Here is a 20,118-nt window from a genome sequence, read left to right on the forward strand (position 1 = left end):
TTCGTTTCTCACCAAATTATTTTGCTTCCAACAAGAGAATTGAATACAGGACCACACCGCCCGTTTCGTATTTACATTAATGGCAGGTTTATACCTAGTACTTTTGTTCTAGTCACCAATTAGATATTTTCTTTCTTTCTTTTTTTAAATTTGACTTACTCCAACTCCGAACTTTGACGGCTTATAGCTCGAAAACCATAATCTGATTCTTAAAATATTTCACTAAAATTGTCAAGGTATAACAACATAATTAAGTCCGGTCAACATCAAATAATCTCGTAGGCTATATAGAATGCTTTTAAAAAAAATCTCGAAAATTTGACCATCTCCAATCCAAATCCCCAACTTTGATAATCCATAGCGGGAATAATAGCTTTAACATTATAATATTTAATTTGCTTACTAAACTCGTCAAGGTATAACAACATGATAAGTGGCTCCGCGTAGCGTAGTCACTAACGCTTTCGTCTTTGATGCGAGCGGTCCCGACTTTGATTCCCAGTGGGGACAATCGATCTTTTTAGTCCAGCCATCCTGAGCAAGGTTTTCCTGGGTTTTTCCTCATTCATACCAGGCACCTGCCAGGATGTTACCTAGTATACAGGTTCCAGGCAGTTTTCTTTTCCTCCCCCAATCCTTCTTTCCTGCCGTTTTCTCAGATAGTGTATTCGCCGAGGGACGTCATGACGGGCTAAGATGGTCATATATGACGACAGCCCAGAAATCTAATTCCTAGTCCTAATTCTAAGAACATTATAAGTTCGGTCAAAATTGAATAAGTTTCATATGTAGATTGCTTAGAGATTTTTCTTTCGAAAATTTGATTTAGTCGAAACGGAACTCTTGATGACTAGCACATAGCTCGTAAAAAATAGCCTGCATATCATAGGATATCATATTATACTAAACTTATTAAGAGTTAAGTTTTGTCAAGATCAGACCAGTTTCGTAAACTGCATATAATTACTACCTTCGCGTCTGATTCCTTAGAAATTGAAAGAAACAAGAGTTTCAATATATGTAATTTATATATATAATTACATATATTTACGTTATTCTTCAATAACATAAATAACATGTTATTTGCATACGTCATTGTTTATATAAAAAGTAAGTCTAATTTTTTCCCTCCTCTTACAAATAATGAAGATGTTTGTGTTTCTTACTTGTCTCGTTAATATTTTTTATTACTGATTTTGCAACTATTATGTTTTATGTAATTAGCATTTATAATTGTTTCTACTTAGCATGCCGCTCATATGGGAGAAAATAAAGAAATATAACACAAATAAGGAGTAACATAATCGTAAGTTTGTATTTTGATAAATGTATGTATAATTTCTTTTGTTCTCTATTGCAAAAATGATTTTCTGCACAACACTCTTCTTCTGTTTCGCTAAAATCATAATGTGGAACACATGCAAAGAATATAATATGCGAATTCTTATCCATTGTAAATAAGCGCTTGGATATACGTATATAGATACTTACTTGGTACCCATATATAGGCATTATGTCACTATTAGCAGCATTATCCCCTTGAAATATAATAACTGATTCAATCTCGAAGACAGACATTTGCTTAAATCAAGATTTCTGCTGTGTGCAATGTGCATTTCATTGTCCTTCCCACTATTTTTTACACGTGTATGCTAAGTAGGTAACCGAAGTACTGCTAACACCTATCATGAACGTTTAGCATGTTATTTCACTATCAGGATTTGCAAGCTATATTGCTTTGAATGATATTGCATTCAGTTAGACCCGTTAGGAAAACGTCTCAGTTTGTGTGTAACACTAATTCTTAATAGTTAACTGTAGCAAAATAGATGTCGCTACCTGCGCTGTCTGCCTGACGCCAATAGTTGGCGCTAGCGTCCAGACAATTTGCTTCCACCTCTGTTGCGTAGGGTTCATGGTTCGATCCCAGCTCCCACCAAGTGGGCTTCATAATGAATAAGTTTGCTTGAACGGGAATCGAACTGTGGATCGCACGCACTAGTGGTAAATTCTCTACCAGTGAGCCAACATGCCACCGGATTAGACAAATCAACAAATATTATAAAAGCGGGTGACCCGTTAAGAGTAACAAAGTTAAACTTTTCTTCTGTTAAACTTTAATCATTTTTATCACTACAAACTATAATCTATCCATTAGTTCATTTCCGGTTCTCGCTCCTTTCCTGTTTGTTTTAGTTTCTCGATTTATTATTGTACTTTTTCTTTTTACATTGTTAAAATAAATAAGTATAAACACAAAATAATCACAATTGTGTGGTTACGAATCATTAATTTCAGTATTATTATTATTATTATTATTTCTTTCATCAAATTCTGTACCGGTAACTTCCAGGCAGCAAAGGAAATAAACAAACAGGATGTAACATCCAGTTATGTGAACAATACTTTCGAAAAACATCTCATTTAAACATTTGATAATTGAAAGCAAAACATTTTTTTTTATTATTTTTGTTTCCACAAAAATAAATTAAGAAGTAATTAACAAGGAACACTATAATTTAAACAAAAAAACAATTAAAGTCTTTTAAGAAAAAAAACAACAACTTCTAGACCTATAAAAGTTTATTTTTTAATCTATTGTCTTATTCTTGAAGACGTTTCTCTTTATACCCGTCTTTCCCCCCCGCCCCCTTCTGTTTCATTCCTCATAAAATAAATGTCTTTATTAAGTACATTTCAAGCTGACATCTACCAGCGAGAACAATAAGTTGTTATCTATTCGGTTTCCTACCCCAACCACCAGATGGAACCTCTGTCACTTCAAAAAAAGATATTTTCTATTGTATTTGATGAGTGCAAATTCACCTCAATTCGTCACCAGTTAGAGACGATTATTTATAATATATATACACACATACTCATGACGATTTTCAATTGTTTTCCTGTCCTAATGCCTTTCCATTCTATCTTTCTTTTCCTTTTTTTTTTCAATTAATTTGTCAAGTTGACGTAAGTAATTGTGGGAGATATTTTTCTGCTTTCTTCTGTATCGAGAATACAATAATTGAATAACCCGCTTCACAACAATGGAAGGAAGTACTGTGAATGTTAAAGGTTTAAATGTTTAGTTGAAGGAGGTAAGCTTTGGTTAATGTCTTCGTTTAATGAAAACAATTAGGAGAAGGAAAAAAAAACTGCATTAGTGTCGATTCGTCATATATAGAATACAATAATGCTTCTGGGAACTAATTAAAATAAAACGACAAAAAAAAAAAAAAAATTGTATTCTATAAAGCATTGACTGCTGTTAACCTTAACATGCTCTCCCCCCCCCCCCTTTTTGTTAGAATTTGTTGTCGCCTGGAAATAGGTCTATATAGTAAGCAACTAAGTGAATATAATATATTCGGTACAGAAACGTGTGATTGAGATATTTTGCTATGATCAACTGATAATTTTTACGCTCCAATGCGACAAATGTTAACAAAACCCTAATGCGACAAGCCACTTGACTAGTCGAAGGAAAGAAATTACGTTTGTTTTCCCACGAGTGATAAAGATCATCAGCATCGTAAAAATGCGTGAATATTTTATAAGTTTTTGTCACTTGTAAAACAGGATGGGTCAGATAGTGGGGTTTATTTATTTCCATTTTCCCTTTTAGGCAGAATATTTTGCATACATTTTGGGATTATTATCAGTGAATTGGAATCAGTTGCAAATGAAGATAAAAGGTTATGAGAATTCCGTTAACTCAGACTCTCGCTGACATGTATAAAGATTACGTTTCTGATTCCAAGTATAGTATATTATTAAATGTTAAGTGGTTTTGTGAAATTTTAATTGCTCTATTGAATTTTACAGTCTTAAAAAAAAGAAACAAATAAAGAAATCGAAAGTTTCATGTTGGATCTCAACTGCCAAGTACCGGTACGGTATTTCACTGTGAATTTTCAGTGGCAGTGATGATTCTAGATTTCCCCCGAGGATGAAAGTGACTTTGTGGAAATACTGATAGTCTTCTGTTGAGCACATTCATGCCGGTAGGAAATCTTCAAGGGCCATCCTTGAAATAATCACTAAATCCATACATTCCTAACATTTGTACCTTTTATAGTCTTTGTTCATCCTTCTTAACAGACTTAACCCTCAGTTTATTTTAATCTGATTAGTTTAACAATTTAATGGGCAAGTATTGATAGCATTATCATCAAAATATTTAGTTTGCTTTTATGGTTGAATCATGTCTTCCTGATCATAATTTCGTAATCTTTAAAGTATTTTTGTACTTTGCTTACATAATACAGGGTGTTTATTTCAAAGCAACATTGCCATAAAATAGGTCTTATGTGTAGCTGCGGAGCAGCATTGCCCTATTATGGTAATATATCATAAGAATACTGTCAGTAATTACCAACAGTTTCATTGAAATATTTTCCTACGAAAGAGCAAGAAACCACAAATAATAATAAAAAAAAAAAATAGAAAGAGAACTTTCGCGGAACGTAGGAGATAAAGCTTCTACAATACTAAATTTGACTGTCCCCTGTTGACGAAGATTAGAAGTATCTGAAGAAGCGACCCGCAAATTATGTATATGAAAGCAATAATGCCAATTAAATGGCGGATAAGCCAATAGAATGCAATGTTGCTTGGGAGCAACACGGCCTAATAAAGGGTTAAATTCTTTTGTTAAACATTTGAGACAGTATCGCATATTAGAATATATATATATATATATATATATATATATATATATATTCGTTATGCATGTGATAGTTGTAGAAACAGGTATATAATACTACTAATGAAAACGATAATATGTATATAATAAACCTATCTAGAATCTTTAGTTTTGAACTCCAAACTAGTGCCATTGTCCTCACCATTTTTTTAAAAATCCGTATTAACACTACACTGAACAACAGCATTTCAATCCCCTCGTAAACCTAATAGAATTTAAAGAATTGATGCAAGGTTGCCATTTGCCAAAACGTTATTGCTTTATTTGAGCGGGAATGACTGTTAAAAACCTCAGTGTGTATTTATTATTTAATGCTGACTTTCAATTTATTTGCACATTCAAAAATTACACAGAAAAGTGTGTGTTCTAAAATGATCGTACATTCACCTATTATCGCAAGGACACCTATTATCGTGCATTAAGGCTTAAATTACCGTATATCACGATAAATTATCGTATGGTTGGCAAGCCTGGTTACAGTGTTATCATGGAAGGGACTCGCGTTGCTAATACTAACATCTCTCCTCCTCGTCCTCTAGTTTTCGCATCCGCTATCATCGAATATTTTACAATTGCGACCTGCGACAACTGCGATTAAGTGAAAACAAGAGAGAAGTTGCGATCATTTTTATTTGGGGGCTCGTTTGGATAAAATATGACCTGTGACAATTGCAACCATGTTCTTAATTTTTCTGTAAGTTTGTTCGAAGGCCATTGAGTGAGAAAATTACTCATATAAAGGTAACGTGACTAGTTGATACACAGCTAAGAAGATGATGAAAACGCACTACTTGTTGCGTGTTGTGCTTACTAAAATCCAATGACTGCATCTTGAAGAAGACGTCAATCGGTGTTCAGCAGCATTGTCAAAGATTTACAAAGCATTTAAGAGGTGTAATAAGCAATTTAATGTATTCTATTCATGCTGACTTCGAGAGCATCAAAGATGAAATGAGAGTATTTGCAAGATGAAGCTCTTGCTAATGGAAAGATAGAATAATTTTTGAATAATTTTGTATAACAGTGGCTGAAAAACGCAGATATTTTTGTGTGGATTAATGGACCGACTACCAGTTCGAACAAGGACTAATAACCTGGTAGGATAATGAAATAATAAGATAAATGAACTGCTCGGTAGACCCATCCGAAAGATCAAGACTTATTTTTAATTAATTAATTTATTTATTTGCCTCAAGTCGGAAGCAGGAAGCATGAACGTTTATGAGACTGGAATTTGGCGTACAAGGGATCAAAAGAAAGAAACTATACACCCATGTCCAAAATGATTGTCGCATATCTATAACTGTCTTCTTGTAAGAATATAATTTGATAATGATTTTGCAGGGTATTTTTAATACTTATACTATGTGTATAATCGGGAAATGCATATTTGTGCTCAGTGGCGTATTTAGGGGGGGGGCTTCCGGGCTTAAGCCCCCCCCCCGAAATCTTACTTACTATAGTAAAGTATATGAAATATCTTGCAGAATTTTCATATTTTCAGGCAAAGCCCCCCCGAAAGTTAGCAAAGCCCCTCCCGAAACAAAATCGTAAATACGCCACTGTTTGTGCTATATTTCATAGGAAAAGAACTATAAACACGAAAATTAGAATGACTAAAACAAAATGTTGCTAAATGGACAAGAAAGTTTTATTTTCCTTTTATTGTTCCTATTTTCTGCTCTTTTGACATGAAATTTACCACATACATGTCTTTGCCGATTATACACATACTAACATTGTAAGAAATACCGGGCGAATTCGTTATCAAATTATGCATATTATTACAACATATTTATAGACATGCGACAATAATTTTGGACATGAGTGTACATACCTAGGCGAAAGAGACGATTGAGAGAATCGTTCATAAGTACAAAGTTACTGGTGATTTCAAAAGATGGCTGAGATATTTGGGTCGTGCTCAGAATCTGGATTTGTGTACAATTCTCCTGTGAAACTGACGATTCATAATGATTTTGATATCTCGTTCCTCATACCTACATTGAACACCCGAGGTACAGGTTAGCGCCTAGGTTGAATAGATTGGAACCTAAGGTGGCATATTTGGCACCCTTTCTCCCACTTTATATATTATAGAATAAATTTATATATTGTATCTAGAAATTTTCTATGTGACCGATTCTATATCATAGATTATATTATTATTCTACTCTTTTCGAATGATTTTGCTGTATAAGACTGCATTCAGCATTGGAATCTTATGTAGGCGCTGCTGAATGTTAGACGATTGTCGATGATAATTTGATCGTTATAATTTACAACCAAAAGGGATTTTTTTTGGGGGGGGGAGGGAGTGGATTCCAGAAGTATAGCCTAGGGGGCCAGAATGTCTTAATTCGACCCTGGAATAGCCTACAACGTTGTTCGTGCCAAAGACTCAGTTTATATTCCATCGTATGGGCTTGGATAAATCTGTATGTTGGCTCTCTTGATCTATGCCGCGTGTTGTTGCAACTATAGCCGGATTTACGTATAAGCTAAACAAGCTATAGCTTACGGCCCCACTCTCTTGGAGGCCCAAAAAATGTAAAGGAAAAACTGGATGTACGTTCTCAAAAATAAGATAAGACATAAAAAAAATAAAATCTACATACATCAACAGTGTGTTTCTATGAAGTAAGTAATGGGGTCCTTCCTGCTAATCTGCTCCCTAAAATTTTAGTTGACAAAGGAGAGCTAGACATGTAAAAGACCCGACTACTTTTAATAGCTTAGGGCCTCATCAAAACTAAATTCGGCTCTGGTTGCAGCCATTGAATCGAGTTTCCTTTAGCTCCAGAGACATGTCTCTAGTTGTTAATAAAAGCTGTTAAAAAAAAAAAAAAAAAACTTCTTATGCGAAAACTGTGATTTCAACTAATAAAACGAGTTATTACTTGTATATTTAATTAAGTTGTTTTGTATTAATTTATAATCCTTTTTATAATACTTGATAATAATTGTTTCGTTTTCCTTCTTTTATTTTCAGAACAAAACGAACCTCCGAGATTACCAGGCCCAGTGCGCTGTACTTTGAGGAAGCATAAACCCAATAGGAAACCCCGGACACCATTCACCACTCAACAGTTATTGGCGTTGGAGAAGAAATTTCGAGAGAAACAATATTTGTCAATAGCAGAGAGAGCAGAGTTCTCGTCGTCTTTACATTTAACAGAGACTCAAGTGAAAATATGGTTCCAAAACAGAAGAGCTAAAGCCAAAAGACTACAAGAAGCCGAACTTGAAAAACTTAGATTAAGTGCTCGGCCTCTTTTGCCGCCGTCATTTGGACTGTTCCCTGGAATGCCTCCGTTTTTCTCAGCAAACGGAGGATCGTTAGTTCGACCTCCGATTTCTCCACTCGTGTCAACTTGTAGTGGACTATACACGTCTAGTAGTCATCTTAGTGCTTCGATTGCCAATTCCCTACATCATTGAGCCAAAGCAAAAGAATTAATTACGCTATTTTTAGTAGATGGATATCATTAAACATTATTCATGATCCTGCCAAATGGAAAGTTAAAAAAAAAAAAGAAAGAAATTTCTTCTAAAGGATGACGGTGCCATCTGAACTATAAGCTGCTGATATAGATAGTACGCATTTGTCAGTTTAGACGTTGCAAAAATTGCAATTTATTTTATACAAAAAACAAAAAAGAAAACGACTTTTTGCCAATTTCTTTAGATTTCTTTAGTTCTACTTTAATTGTAATATTGATTCGTAAAATATCTCACCAAAGAGTTCTCGCTAAGGTAAAATTAAGACGAGGGTAGAACAAGGGTAAGTTTGGTGTTATAGAAAACGTACAAATCCTTGTTATTTATAATGTACACAGATCCAGATAATATTCCTATTCTATTAACTTTGTTAACGATGGTAACAGAGAGAATTACCATTTCAAGCAAGAGGCAACAGTGCCATGATGATACTTTGACATTCTATAATTCCTGTTGAAAACAATTTTAATCAGGTTTAATACAGTATTATCCCTGCCTTTGCATTTTCAAGGGACTAGAAGGAAAATTATGTAAATGAGGGGAAAGTGGAAATTTCGGGAAATGATCAGGAGCCCAAAAAGTTATCGTCATAATACGTGTTTATTCCATAACTTCTGTATGGAAAAATGTTCAATAGAATACACACAATATTGGCTTATTAATATAGTCTGTCGTCATATAAATCTATCTCTTCTGCCTTTTGCAGACAGAAGTTCAATATGGAATGTTGCCATTGTTATGACATTTGTAAAAATATTCAACCACTGACAAGAGAGTAGGGGTACGTAGAACAACAGAACTGGCAATTGAGTGAGTTTTTCGCGTGCTTAATGTAGTGAAATCCCATATGTAGTGTATAGGGAAGAGCATGGTTGTTTTTATTTGCATGATCTGTTCTATTGTCTACGTCATATCAGTTATCCTTTACACTACAAATCAACATAACTTGGTATAAATACCGGCAAATTAAAATCTCATAAACATAAAAAACGAGGATTTTAATACATTGTGAATATAAAAATAAACTGAGGGAGTAATACTGTACATTTTTTTTTTAATCTTGAGATGGCCCACCTACATGCATTTCTCTCTAATCTGGTGTTTGGCAAAAGCTAATAGATCAAATTGAACACGGACGCCTGATTCTTGTGCAGATATACAAGATTGTTCATTCATTATGATCCCAGTATTTTGGGACATTTGATGTTTCTAAACCAAACAAGGTTTTCAAATAAAGAAACAAACATTTGCTGTTAGTGAAGAATCAATGTTAATATTTGTTTGATTTCATTTAATTTTTTGCTTCATAAATTTGTTAATACTGTACGTTGAAACTTGTGTGTACAGAATTGTATGGAAACATTTTTTTTTCCACACTGTACAATCATATATATAACCGACTTCTTCTTAAAAGCTCTCTATCCGCTCTAGAAGATGGTTCGAATTAGTACTTTTAACTAAGAGAGTGGCTTTAAAAAATATTTTACAAAGCGTTATTCAAAGTTGTCTATACTGATAGAATGCACTGCGGAAATTGCGTGTACATTTTCCCTCTTCGTCTGAGCGTAACTGGCATATTGGTGATAGCTTATACATAATGCATGTGAAATTATATAATTTAAGACTTATGAAATTATCTTTTTATTACAAATAAGTTTTCTATTCCAAACGGATTATGTCGGACACAAAATCTAGAATCAATTAATTGGAGAGCTTTCTAGCATCGTAAAAGTAGTGTGAAATTTAAATTCTGTGTAGTAGCCGCAAGGTGTAAACCAAGAAATAACAGAATACAGTAAAGTAACCCGAAAAACATTTGACATATCATGAAGTAAGAGAATGCACTAGACACAGCTTTGTAGTAGACATTTGTAGGAAATACAAGGATGTCCAGGCACCAACTCTGACTTATGCCAGTTCTGAATTGGATGTTGATATTTCAGACCATAGCACTCACTTAGTGGTATTTCGAACATTAGAAATACTTTCTTTAGATAATGAAAGGTCATGTGTCTTCGTTCAAGCTTTTGCCAACTTCCTTCGCTTAAAATTTAGTGAAAGGAGTGGAGATAACCTTCGTTTCCTGGTGATCATGCGGGCTGTTCTATAGGAAAAACAGTCACTGATATTCTGACTGTAAGTAGGAGGAATGATCTGACGATCAACATCTGCACCTTGAACTGGAGAGGAGTACATAAACTCTTCCTTGTTGTGATCATTATTAAGCGGTATAGGTGCAGAATAGCTCTCAGTATGAAACAATTTTCTGGGGATAGCGCTGTATGACTAGCACTTGGGAGGGCGAGTAGCGACTCCTCTGGTGGAGCTGGAGTCGTTCATGACAGGAAAAGCCTTAGGATCTCGCAGGGAAGGGATACCACCATTCGCGGCCTTCAATGACTGGAAGGACGGAAAGAATACACTTCTATCATTTTTATGAGTACGGTAGGCACTGACAAACACAGGGAGTTTTCCTAACTCCGTTATATGCACTTGCAACTGGGTTATAGGTATGTCACATGACCCTGTTAAACGGGAACGTTTTAAAAGACAGAAGATTAATGTATGGTTGTCACTGGAATACAAGAAAAAGATGTAATAGGTTGATTTTCGTAGGACACTCCAATGTTGTGACTGGTAACAATCAATTTAGAAAGAATACGTTTCTGCAGTTTTATTTGAGCGAGTCGAACATCATTATGAATGCCTGAGAAGAGCGGACTCCAATATTGCATTTCAATTTTATAAACTTGGCGCTGATGACTTAGTGATTCTTTCAACAAATACATGGGACGTTCCAAAGGAGAAATCGTAGTTACACATCGTTCGTATATTATCAGAAGCAGATACAACGCACTACCCTAACGAAGTTATTATCGTGTTTAAATTCCATAATGGACGGGTCAGTCCGTATTTTACGGACTACGGTATAAGACGCACACCGTATATTCTAGTATGCGGTTCTGGGTTTGTGATGGCGGGGCGGGAGGAAGACAGTGTTAGCAAGCTTGTGAATCCCCACAACTCATGTTCGTCGCATCGGTGCACTGCTCTGTCAGTTGAATTCAATGTTGCCAGATAGGGATAGGTTTTCCGCGGCATCGAATATATGGCAATTTTTAAGACTAGCCGAAATTTTAAATAAAATACTGGACATTTTTATATTAATTTCGATGCATCTGCATTTTGGAGGCAATTTTTTGAAGAAAAAAGTGTGTCTTATAGTTCATGAAATATGGTTAAGAAATTGTTCAAACTCCTGAGTAGATCGAAACTTTATATATATATATATAATGTAGGTTCCGGAGTTCAGTTGTAATGCACTTAAATGATCAAAGATTCCAGGAAACGTTGTGGTCATCCATTGATATATTTTGCTTGGGATTGGCAGAGAACGTCTAGTTCTTTTTTTCTTTCTTCAAACACCAATATGAATTGGCAATCTTTTATAGCAGATATAACTTAAGTTTCACTGAATTAACACTACGCTGAAGGGAGACTCTGTAAAATGTGTCAAAACAGTTAGAAAACACGAAGAGCACTTGACCAATTTAGCATACTATAGAACAAGTATGGTCTCATAACTGTGATAGAGCAGAAGGAGCGAAGCTAACACACGTTTTACCAGAGCACGCTTATTGCGGAAATGGTAAACCACCGCTTCTCTCCTGACCTAGTAGAGACATGTTCGATAGGAGATTGTTATTACTTGGTTTTCGTGATTTTCTACATAAATATTAACAGCATAAATTAGTTTTTCTGTTACACTACCATATTGTTCTCTAACGGGAAATTCCATGTTTTTCCATATAACAAAGAATGAAACTAAAATATTTAGTGCTATTCCCCCTGAACACACGTTTATGGACCTGTAGGCTAAAACCAGACGATTTATTAATAAAATAATTGGGGAAATGAAAAAGTAGTAGGAAAAAAGAACCCCTAGAAAACAATCTAGAAGAACCCCTAGAACCCCTAGAGAATATCTTCACAATTTCGTATGTCCCGAGATCGAACCAGATAATCCCCCGCAACAGAGGTGAGCGTTCTGTTACTTTTTCTTCACTACAATTCTCTCGCGATCTTATTGTCTGTTGTACTTCTTTTATTACTATCAGTCGCGATAGAAGCATAAATATGAGAACATCGAGGGCGGTTAAAAATGCCGTATATCACGATTGATTGTATTACAATAGTAGCACTTTTTGCAATTATTTTATATGAAAAACTACTACGAATTATAAAAAAAAACCCACATGACCAAAACACAGATTTTAAAAAATTTCACAATATCCCACAAATATCACAGTGGCACCATTTCAAGTTTTGTTTTCGGATGGGAGAAGGAGAGGAGCCGAAGATACTACACCAATACAATAAATAGTTCACTTTTCATTACTATATTACTCAAGGTTAAACTATGTACACTTCTTAAACTCAGAGAAGGCAATTCACCTCCCTTGCGTCCCCGTAAATGACACCCTGCCATACCTACATTCCTCTACTCATTTCTCTTCTTCAACAAAATTCTTTCCCCAGCATCGTCCCAATTTTCTCCTTTAAGAAGTACATCTTTGACTGAAATATTTAATTATTTCTGGTCAGAAATATGAATCAGAAAAATATCAAACATTTTTTTTTCTGAAAGAAATTAAAGATAGCAAATTGTCTGTTCAGTAAAAAAATTATACGTGTGGAAGGTGTTTTAATAGTTCATATTTAGAAAGAAAGACCGCATTCTACGCTAGTAAATATTAGTTTTGTCAGAGAAATAATGTATATATTACTATAATATGCCTTGATTGAATGAAACGTTCTTGAAACCTTAATTCTCGTGCATTTTTTATGTCAGAATTATATATATTTTAACAATATTTTCATAAGTTAACTGGATATGTTCATGTGCGTCGAGCTTTTCGTTGACACATACTAGAAAACTGAAAACGGTTGGTCAACTTATAGCTTTCTGGCTGTATTAGTAATTTGTTAAAACTGCTGATCAATTTATAAAGTGTCTATTTTGTATTAATAGTTCGTTACTAAATTGTCAAATCCTTTTTTGTATTCATAAATTAAATTTATGCTAGCCCAATATTACAGTTATTGGTTCATTTTGATAAGATTTAAAACAAGAAAAATAATAGTTTTTCATTGTCTTTTTTAAATGTTATGACTGCTTGTGCCATAATAACTTTTTGTTTTAATTTTTAAAGTGAAGGTTATACACATGTATACGTATTTTATTCCTCGAATGTACAATGTTTTCTGGTTATGTAATAGAAATGACTATCCTAAGTGTACAAAAAACATTTATGTAAGAAGTATTTCAAAATGATCTACACTATTTCAAAAGTTTTGTACAAGTAAACAACTTACTTTGATGAGATCAATATTGAACGAAAGAGAAATTGAAACAGTTATTTTTAACATGTAAACGTGTCCAATATGTACCGAGCAGGTGATACTGCATATATCTATAAGTTAATATGTTCCTTTGTCTTTTTCTGAAGTAGACGGATGATATTTTGGGTTTAATTTGCGTAGCCAACCTCTTTCTTTAAATTGTTCCTATCACGCATGAATTGAATTGTCACTAGATGGATTTTATGTTGAGTTTGCACGAAATGCAAGTTGCACAAGTATTCTGTCACACAATGATTTGTAACAGTTGTAGAGTTTGCGCGAAATGCAAGTTACGCAGGTATTTTATCACACAATGATTTGTAACAGTTGTAGAGTTGGCACGAAACACAAGTTACACAGGTATTCTATCACAGAATAATTTGTAACAGCTGTTTAGTTTGCACGAAATGCAAGTTTCGCAGGTATTCAGTCACAGAATGAATTATAACAGCTATTGAGTTTGAACGAAATGCAAGTTGCGCAGGTATTCTATCACATAATGATTTGTAACAATTGCTGAGTTTGCATGAAATGCAAGTTGCGCAGGTATTCTATCACACAATGATTTGTAACAGCTGTTGAGTTATATGAAATGCAAGTTGCGTAGATATTTTATCTCAACATGATTTCTTAACATTTGTAACAGTTATAGGGCTCAGAAATGGTCATTTTGGAAGTCTGACTCGCGCATGCACAAGCTTACTTTCCTCAATCATGATCGCGTTCAGTAATGTCAATGTGACTCATGCTTAGGTTAAACTCGCACTTGATCGAGCTCGGGATAGCTATCCTCACGAGACTCATGCTCAAACTTGCTGACGTCAATAACACTCGTCTTTGACTCGCTGTCCACTTATAGGGTTTCTGTTCAGATTGATTTATGCTAAATTATTGAGCAATGTTCTGATTGAACCCGAAAGCTTGGCTCATGAGTTTGAACATTTCTAGAAGCACTTAGTAGCTCTACTAACACAACACAGCGGAAGAGATGTGAATTACAACTGAACACGTGAAAAAAAATAAGCTGTACAGTTCATCTTCCGTTCAAAAACAAATAACCAGAGGCACAAAATTATTTGGACATTGATCTGTAGTTTACTAGCAGTTTGATGGTGTTTGTAGTTTCATAGAATTGTCACACAGATGTCAGCACCAGTGAGAAATCATACTTTTTAAATAGTGTTATTTTCAGGAACTTTTTATTTATAACTTACGATTTTGTATATCTGCTTTCAAAAATGTTGCAAATAATTAAGTTTTCCAGAATAAATAGTGTTTTCAGTACGCATCCCCAATTAATGAACATTATTGCTTTAATTGTACACAAACACCATCTATGTGACAGTTCTTTGAACTATTTAAGGCATGCACATACAAGCTGTCCTAGCATTTGTTTATAACAACATTTTAGAACACCGAAGATCATTTTGAAACTTACTGCAAATTGTGAACTGGTAAATATCAAAAAGGTTCATTTCAAAATGGCAGGATCATTTTTCTTTTAAGTTCCACAAGTGCATAAAATGAAACTTACAAAGAATTTCTTGTTACATGTGTGAATATGATTAGTTAAATTCTAAGACGTTGATATTTAAAATTCAAGACAGAAAAGAGACTAAAAGAAAACTGAAAAATATCATTAGTTTGTGATGTGAACGCATGTGAAAGCATTATAAATTTAAAACATATATATATATGTAAGTAAGGTATGATTATGTATATTGTACATAAATATAAATATCTACATAATATTGTAATATTGCTATTGAGGAACGAAAGTGTACTCGTTAATTCTTGTCCAAAAAATTTGTGTTTTGTGTAAAATGAACTAAAGAAAGAAAAAGAAAAAGATTACGAACATTTTATGTTGTACAATAATTATAATAAATGTCGTGATTTAAAAAAATGTTTATAATAATGATAATAAAAATAATATTCAACTTTAATGTTGTTTTTTTTTCAAAATGTATACCTTATATTAACCAATATGAGATACAGAACAAACTAGTTTATCACACATAAGATGCTAAGGACATGGAATGAGGATTTTGAACACCGATATACGTCACATCCTATGATGCAATGAGCAGAAATTAAGCCTTTTTAAATATAGGAAGCACTTTTAAACTATGAAAATTCTTCTAGAATAGATTTGTTCATCTGTTTGTCTAGTGACAATTATCAAAGCAGACTCGGTAACATATATATAAGTAAAATACATATACATGTATATAATGAAAGTGACTATGTGACGTTATACTTCTTGAACGACCCGACCGATCTCGATCAAATCTTCAACATAGATGAGGTTTGGATCTGGAATGGTTTTTGTCATTTCACTTTGACGGTGGAACGTAGGAGAGAGGGAGGACGCAAAAAATAAATAAATAAATAAATAAATAAATAAGCGTAAGCATGGTTGCCACTACAGACAAATATACCATACTTCAAAGGTACCAAACACACTACGTAAGGAGAAATGCTTTTAAAGGTTTTATTTCAACCCAGCGAAGCGGGTAATCAATATAATATTACATTGCCTTTAATGACCGGACATCTTCAGAAAGAAAGTAGACTCATTTAGATGTCACAAATGACTTCACCTTCAATGTGGTGATTGAAGGAAAGAGTATTCGTTATACATGCCGCTTGTAGCCTAAATTAACGGAGGGCGAGTTTTAAGTGGAGATGAAATGAGTAAATCATCTCAGGAAATAACAAACAACGTAATCCAATAGGCTATCAAATGCTCTTGGATTAAAGTCATTTTGAATAATCCTTAATGTTTTAAGTTATTTTATGTTATCCAGGTGTTTCCAAACAACACGAAAATGGTCGGGAGGTGATCTCTAACACCAAGTTAATTTTAAAAAGTTCATATAGACCTTTGGAGAAAAGTGCCTAGTTTCACTTATTTTCAGAGTACCGAAAAACGGGGCTACTTTGACATTTAGGGTTACTTTGACATAGAGCGGGGCTACTTTGACAGATGAGCAATTCGTGCTCCTTGTGAGAATTGTTGCATATACTTTCATAAATAAAGGCTGATATGGTGTCCACGATGCGAATTGCCGAAGGGGATGAGAGATTTCTCCCATTGTATTTCTACCCCCTCTCAACAATATCCTTCCTGTCCCCCAATATATAATATAAGGACTTCTAGATCCGCCACTGTTTATTGCCCCCAAAAATGAATAATCTAAGTAAAGTAAAAAAAAAATAAAGTAGAGTAAAAAATAAAGTAACAATGTAAGGTAAAGCACCATGTATGTTCAAAGCAAAAGATGTTAAAAGTAAAGCTTTAGAAAAACTTGTATAGTGGTGTATAATGATGTACCACAACAAAATAAAGATTTCGTGCTTATCAAATATGCAGGAAATACCGTACCTTACACGTGACCAAAACAGTGTTTTATACACTTTACATAAATTCCATGTCAAAATAACTCCATACGTTGAGTAACTTTGACCTTATGCAGCAAATACATAAGATGTCAAAGTAGTCCCACCCCCGGGGCTACTTTGACCGGTATTTCTTAATTTCTTCCCGCCAAAACTTACTTGTAGAGACTTAGGTTTAGTAGTGGATGTGATAGCCTAGATATCTATTGTTATGATAGAATAGTATCATTCATTGGTTGCAGAAAGTATCCCGTGTTCACATCTAAACTAGTCCAAAGTAGCCCCGTTTTACGGTATATGTTGATATCATTTCCCTAACTTGTAGAGCATGTGAGATACTCTGTGTTCGGCAAACATTATTTCTTCCTTATGATATGTGTTTTAGTCGAAATGAAACAATGAAAACTTGGATTACTCCAAGTGCTAAGAATATTCAAAAATTGATTTCAAGCTGTTCAGCCGTTTTGTTATGAAAAAGCGACATACACAATCGATTTAATTTTTATACAGAAAGATGATTGCCCACCATAATTGAGATTCATCTAGGTTAACAAATTAGGAACCTACCTATTATATATATATTTAAAAGGCCGGATTTAGGGGGTACAAAAGTGCACGTGCACCACCTTCATTGTAAATATACAATACCTAAAATGAGAAGCTAGCAGTGAAAATAGCAACCACTGCTGTCATTTTTCCAAAAATTTCTGCTGTCATTTTTCCCTTTGGGCTTAAAACAAAAGGGAATTTTTGCAAAATTGATAGTTGAAGTCAATTTTCTAAAAGTTGAAAGAAAAGGATTCACCAAGAACAGACATTTCCAGTCCATTTCCTCATTCACACCGCAGATGCATAAAGGCATTTAAAAAATTCCAATTCAATTCAAATGTACTGGTAATTATTGGTGCACCCCCTTCCGAAAATCCTGGATCCGGGCCAGAAGGCAACACGAGCAGACACCTGTATTTCTTTGCTGTATCGTTTGAGGAAGGAGACATTTCTAGACAGAGTGTTGACATTGGTGATAAGTGAGTACTGTACGAAGCTCCACGGCACCGTCATCATTGGTTAGCATCCCAATAACAGGTTCCAAACCAGCATTACACCAGAAGAAGCTCCTCGTGTGTCTTTGGTGGACTGCTCGCTGCATCGTGCATCGGAAACTGCTACCAGCTAGTCAGAGCATCAATGCAACTGTATACTGCCAGCAGTTGAGCCGTGTTCAAGAAAAACTCAAAACTTGTCCGCACTTATGAATCGGAAAAGGGACCTAATGTTACATTACAGTGCTAAGCCTCACGTAGCTAGAATGAACAGGGACACCATTCTACGCCTTGGATGGGAAACAGTATTGCATCCGCCATATTACTCGGACATTGCACCGTCCGATTATCACATGTTCTATTCCATCCACATGTCCGATTATCATCTCAGAGGACGCCAGTTCAAATCCCTAGTAGATGTGCAAAATGATACCTTCACGGTCCACCAAGTTTTACCGCGATGGAATCCATGGCCATCCAGAACGTTGGCAGAAGATCGTCGATGCTGATGGGGACTATTTTTGATCTTCCAGGTAAGTCGTAGGTGACATATCGATATTCGAAGGTGGTGGTGAAAACGCGATAGAACTTTGTTGGTTATCTTTGTATCATATTCCTATAAACTTTCAAAATCATATAAATAATAGCTTAAATTATTTTAGTCACTCAAAAAACCGAGGTGGCAGTCATCCTCGGCCCCAGAGTAAGTCCGCTACTGATTGAAATGTAGTTGTTATACTTCTACAAAATTACTTCGTAACTTCAGCAATTTCGTGCAAGTCCGTTTTCGGGGGGGAAGGGGCTGTTTCCCTGCCTAAGTTTAAGTAATAGGTCTATATGTATTAATCAATTGTATGCTAATATATGATTAAAAATAATGAAACTCGTGTTGATGGAGAAGCTTGTTCCCGAAAGTAAAATCTGAAATGACGCAGCATATTTCAAGTTCAATGTTTTCTTTCTTTTTCAGTGAAGTATTGTAGTGTTTCATACTCAGCTGCTGAACTTCGAGCTTGCAGTATAAAATATATATTTCATTCTTCAAATAATTATGGTTTATTTTGCTAACGTCTAAAACTAATTAAAATTGCGAAATTAATTGACTTTATTCTGGATGAGTAGCGACCTCGAATTTGTTTTAAGAGAAAATTTAGGACTTCCTTCATATACTCCATACTGTGTTTATCTTTAATACACAACAATTCCTAAGCATACCTTAATTTCCATGTTGTAGAGATATATTACAGAGCAAGCAACTGCGTTTTATCGTTATTAATTTTTTGAAGGTGTTTTACTCAATGCCTTAAAAATATTTTACCATATAACACACTGAAAAGTAAACATTTAGATGCTATATTTTAGATCAAAAATCGAAGTGTAAATGTGCTTAATTTTTATTGAAATGTATCCCTTATCTTCTGTTGCTCACACAACAAAATTCCCCAGGATGGTAACTGTTCGTATTATGTTGAGGAAATTAAAGGAAAAGATTTGAAGGGAGAGAAACAATCTACTGACGCTCGCATCTGCGAAGGAGGAAGTAGTTTACTAATTTGTCAACATACACACACATATATATATATATAAAACATTATAGTACATAGTTACACCTTTATAATATCTCCACATTGCCGCAGTGGGAAATGGGGCTTGCGTGCTTCAATGATCCCAAGAACTTTGCCGGAGATATCTTCATTCTTAGAGGGCTTTCCATGCCAACAGGTCTTTAGGGGTAGGATCCAGACGAAGAGAAATATTATAGTAGTAGGCAGTAGCTCTACCCTTACCACATTGAAGCTGAAGATGATTGAATGAGTATGAGTATCAGTAGGGGGATTAAAGGGGACGGCTGCAACGAGGCTATATGTAACCGTCACGATTAATAACGTTGCTTAGGATTCCAATACTAAAAGAATTACAGGCTAAAACGAATACAGTTCAAATGACCCAAAGTGCTGCTAAATGAAAAGAAAAACGAATCAAAAGCAAAAGTGGAAGATAAAAGAATAAATAAGGTAAAATATATAATAATAATAATATACAGAAAAAAACAAAACATGAAAG

General features: G+C 34.6%; 1 protein-coding gene across 1 annotated transcript in view; it reads left to right on the forward strand.

Annotated features, from left to right (window-relative positions):
- Window positions 1-15,544, forward strand: part of LOC145666842 (homeobox protein XHOX-7.1-like) — a 150,566-nt gene extending 135,022 nt beyond the window's left edge. Inside the window, exon 2 of the mRNA XM_081734417.1 lies at window positions 7,698-15,544. Within this exon, the coding sequence (XP_081590543.1) occupies window positions 7,698-8,146 (449 nt within the window). The 3' untranslated portion in view covers window positions 8,147-15,544. The remainder of the gene's footprint in view (window positions 1-7,697) is intronic.
- Window positions 15,545-20,118: the final 4,574 nt, after the last annotated feature.

Source organism: Thermobia domestica, chromosome 12 (genome assembly GCF_964235325.1).
Source record: "Thermobia domestica chromosome 12, izTheDome1.hap1.1, whole genome shotgun sequence".
NCBI classification, from domain to species: Eukaryota; Metazoa; Arthropoda; class Insecta; order Zygentoma; family Lepismatidae; genus Thermobia; species Thermobia domestica.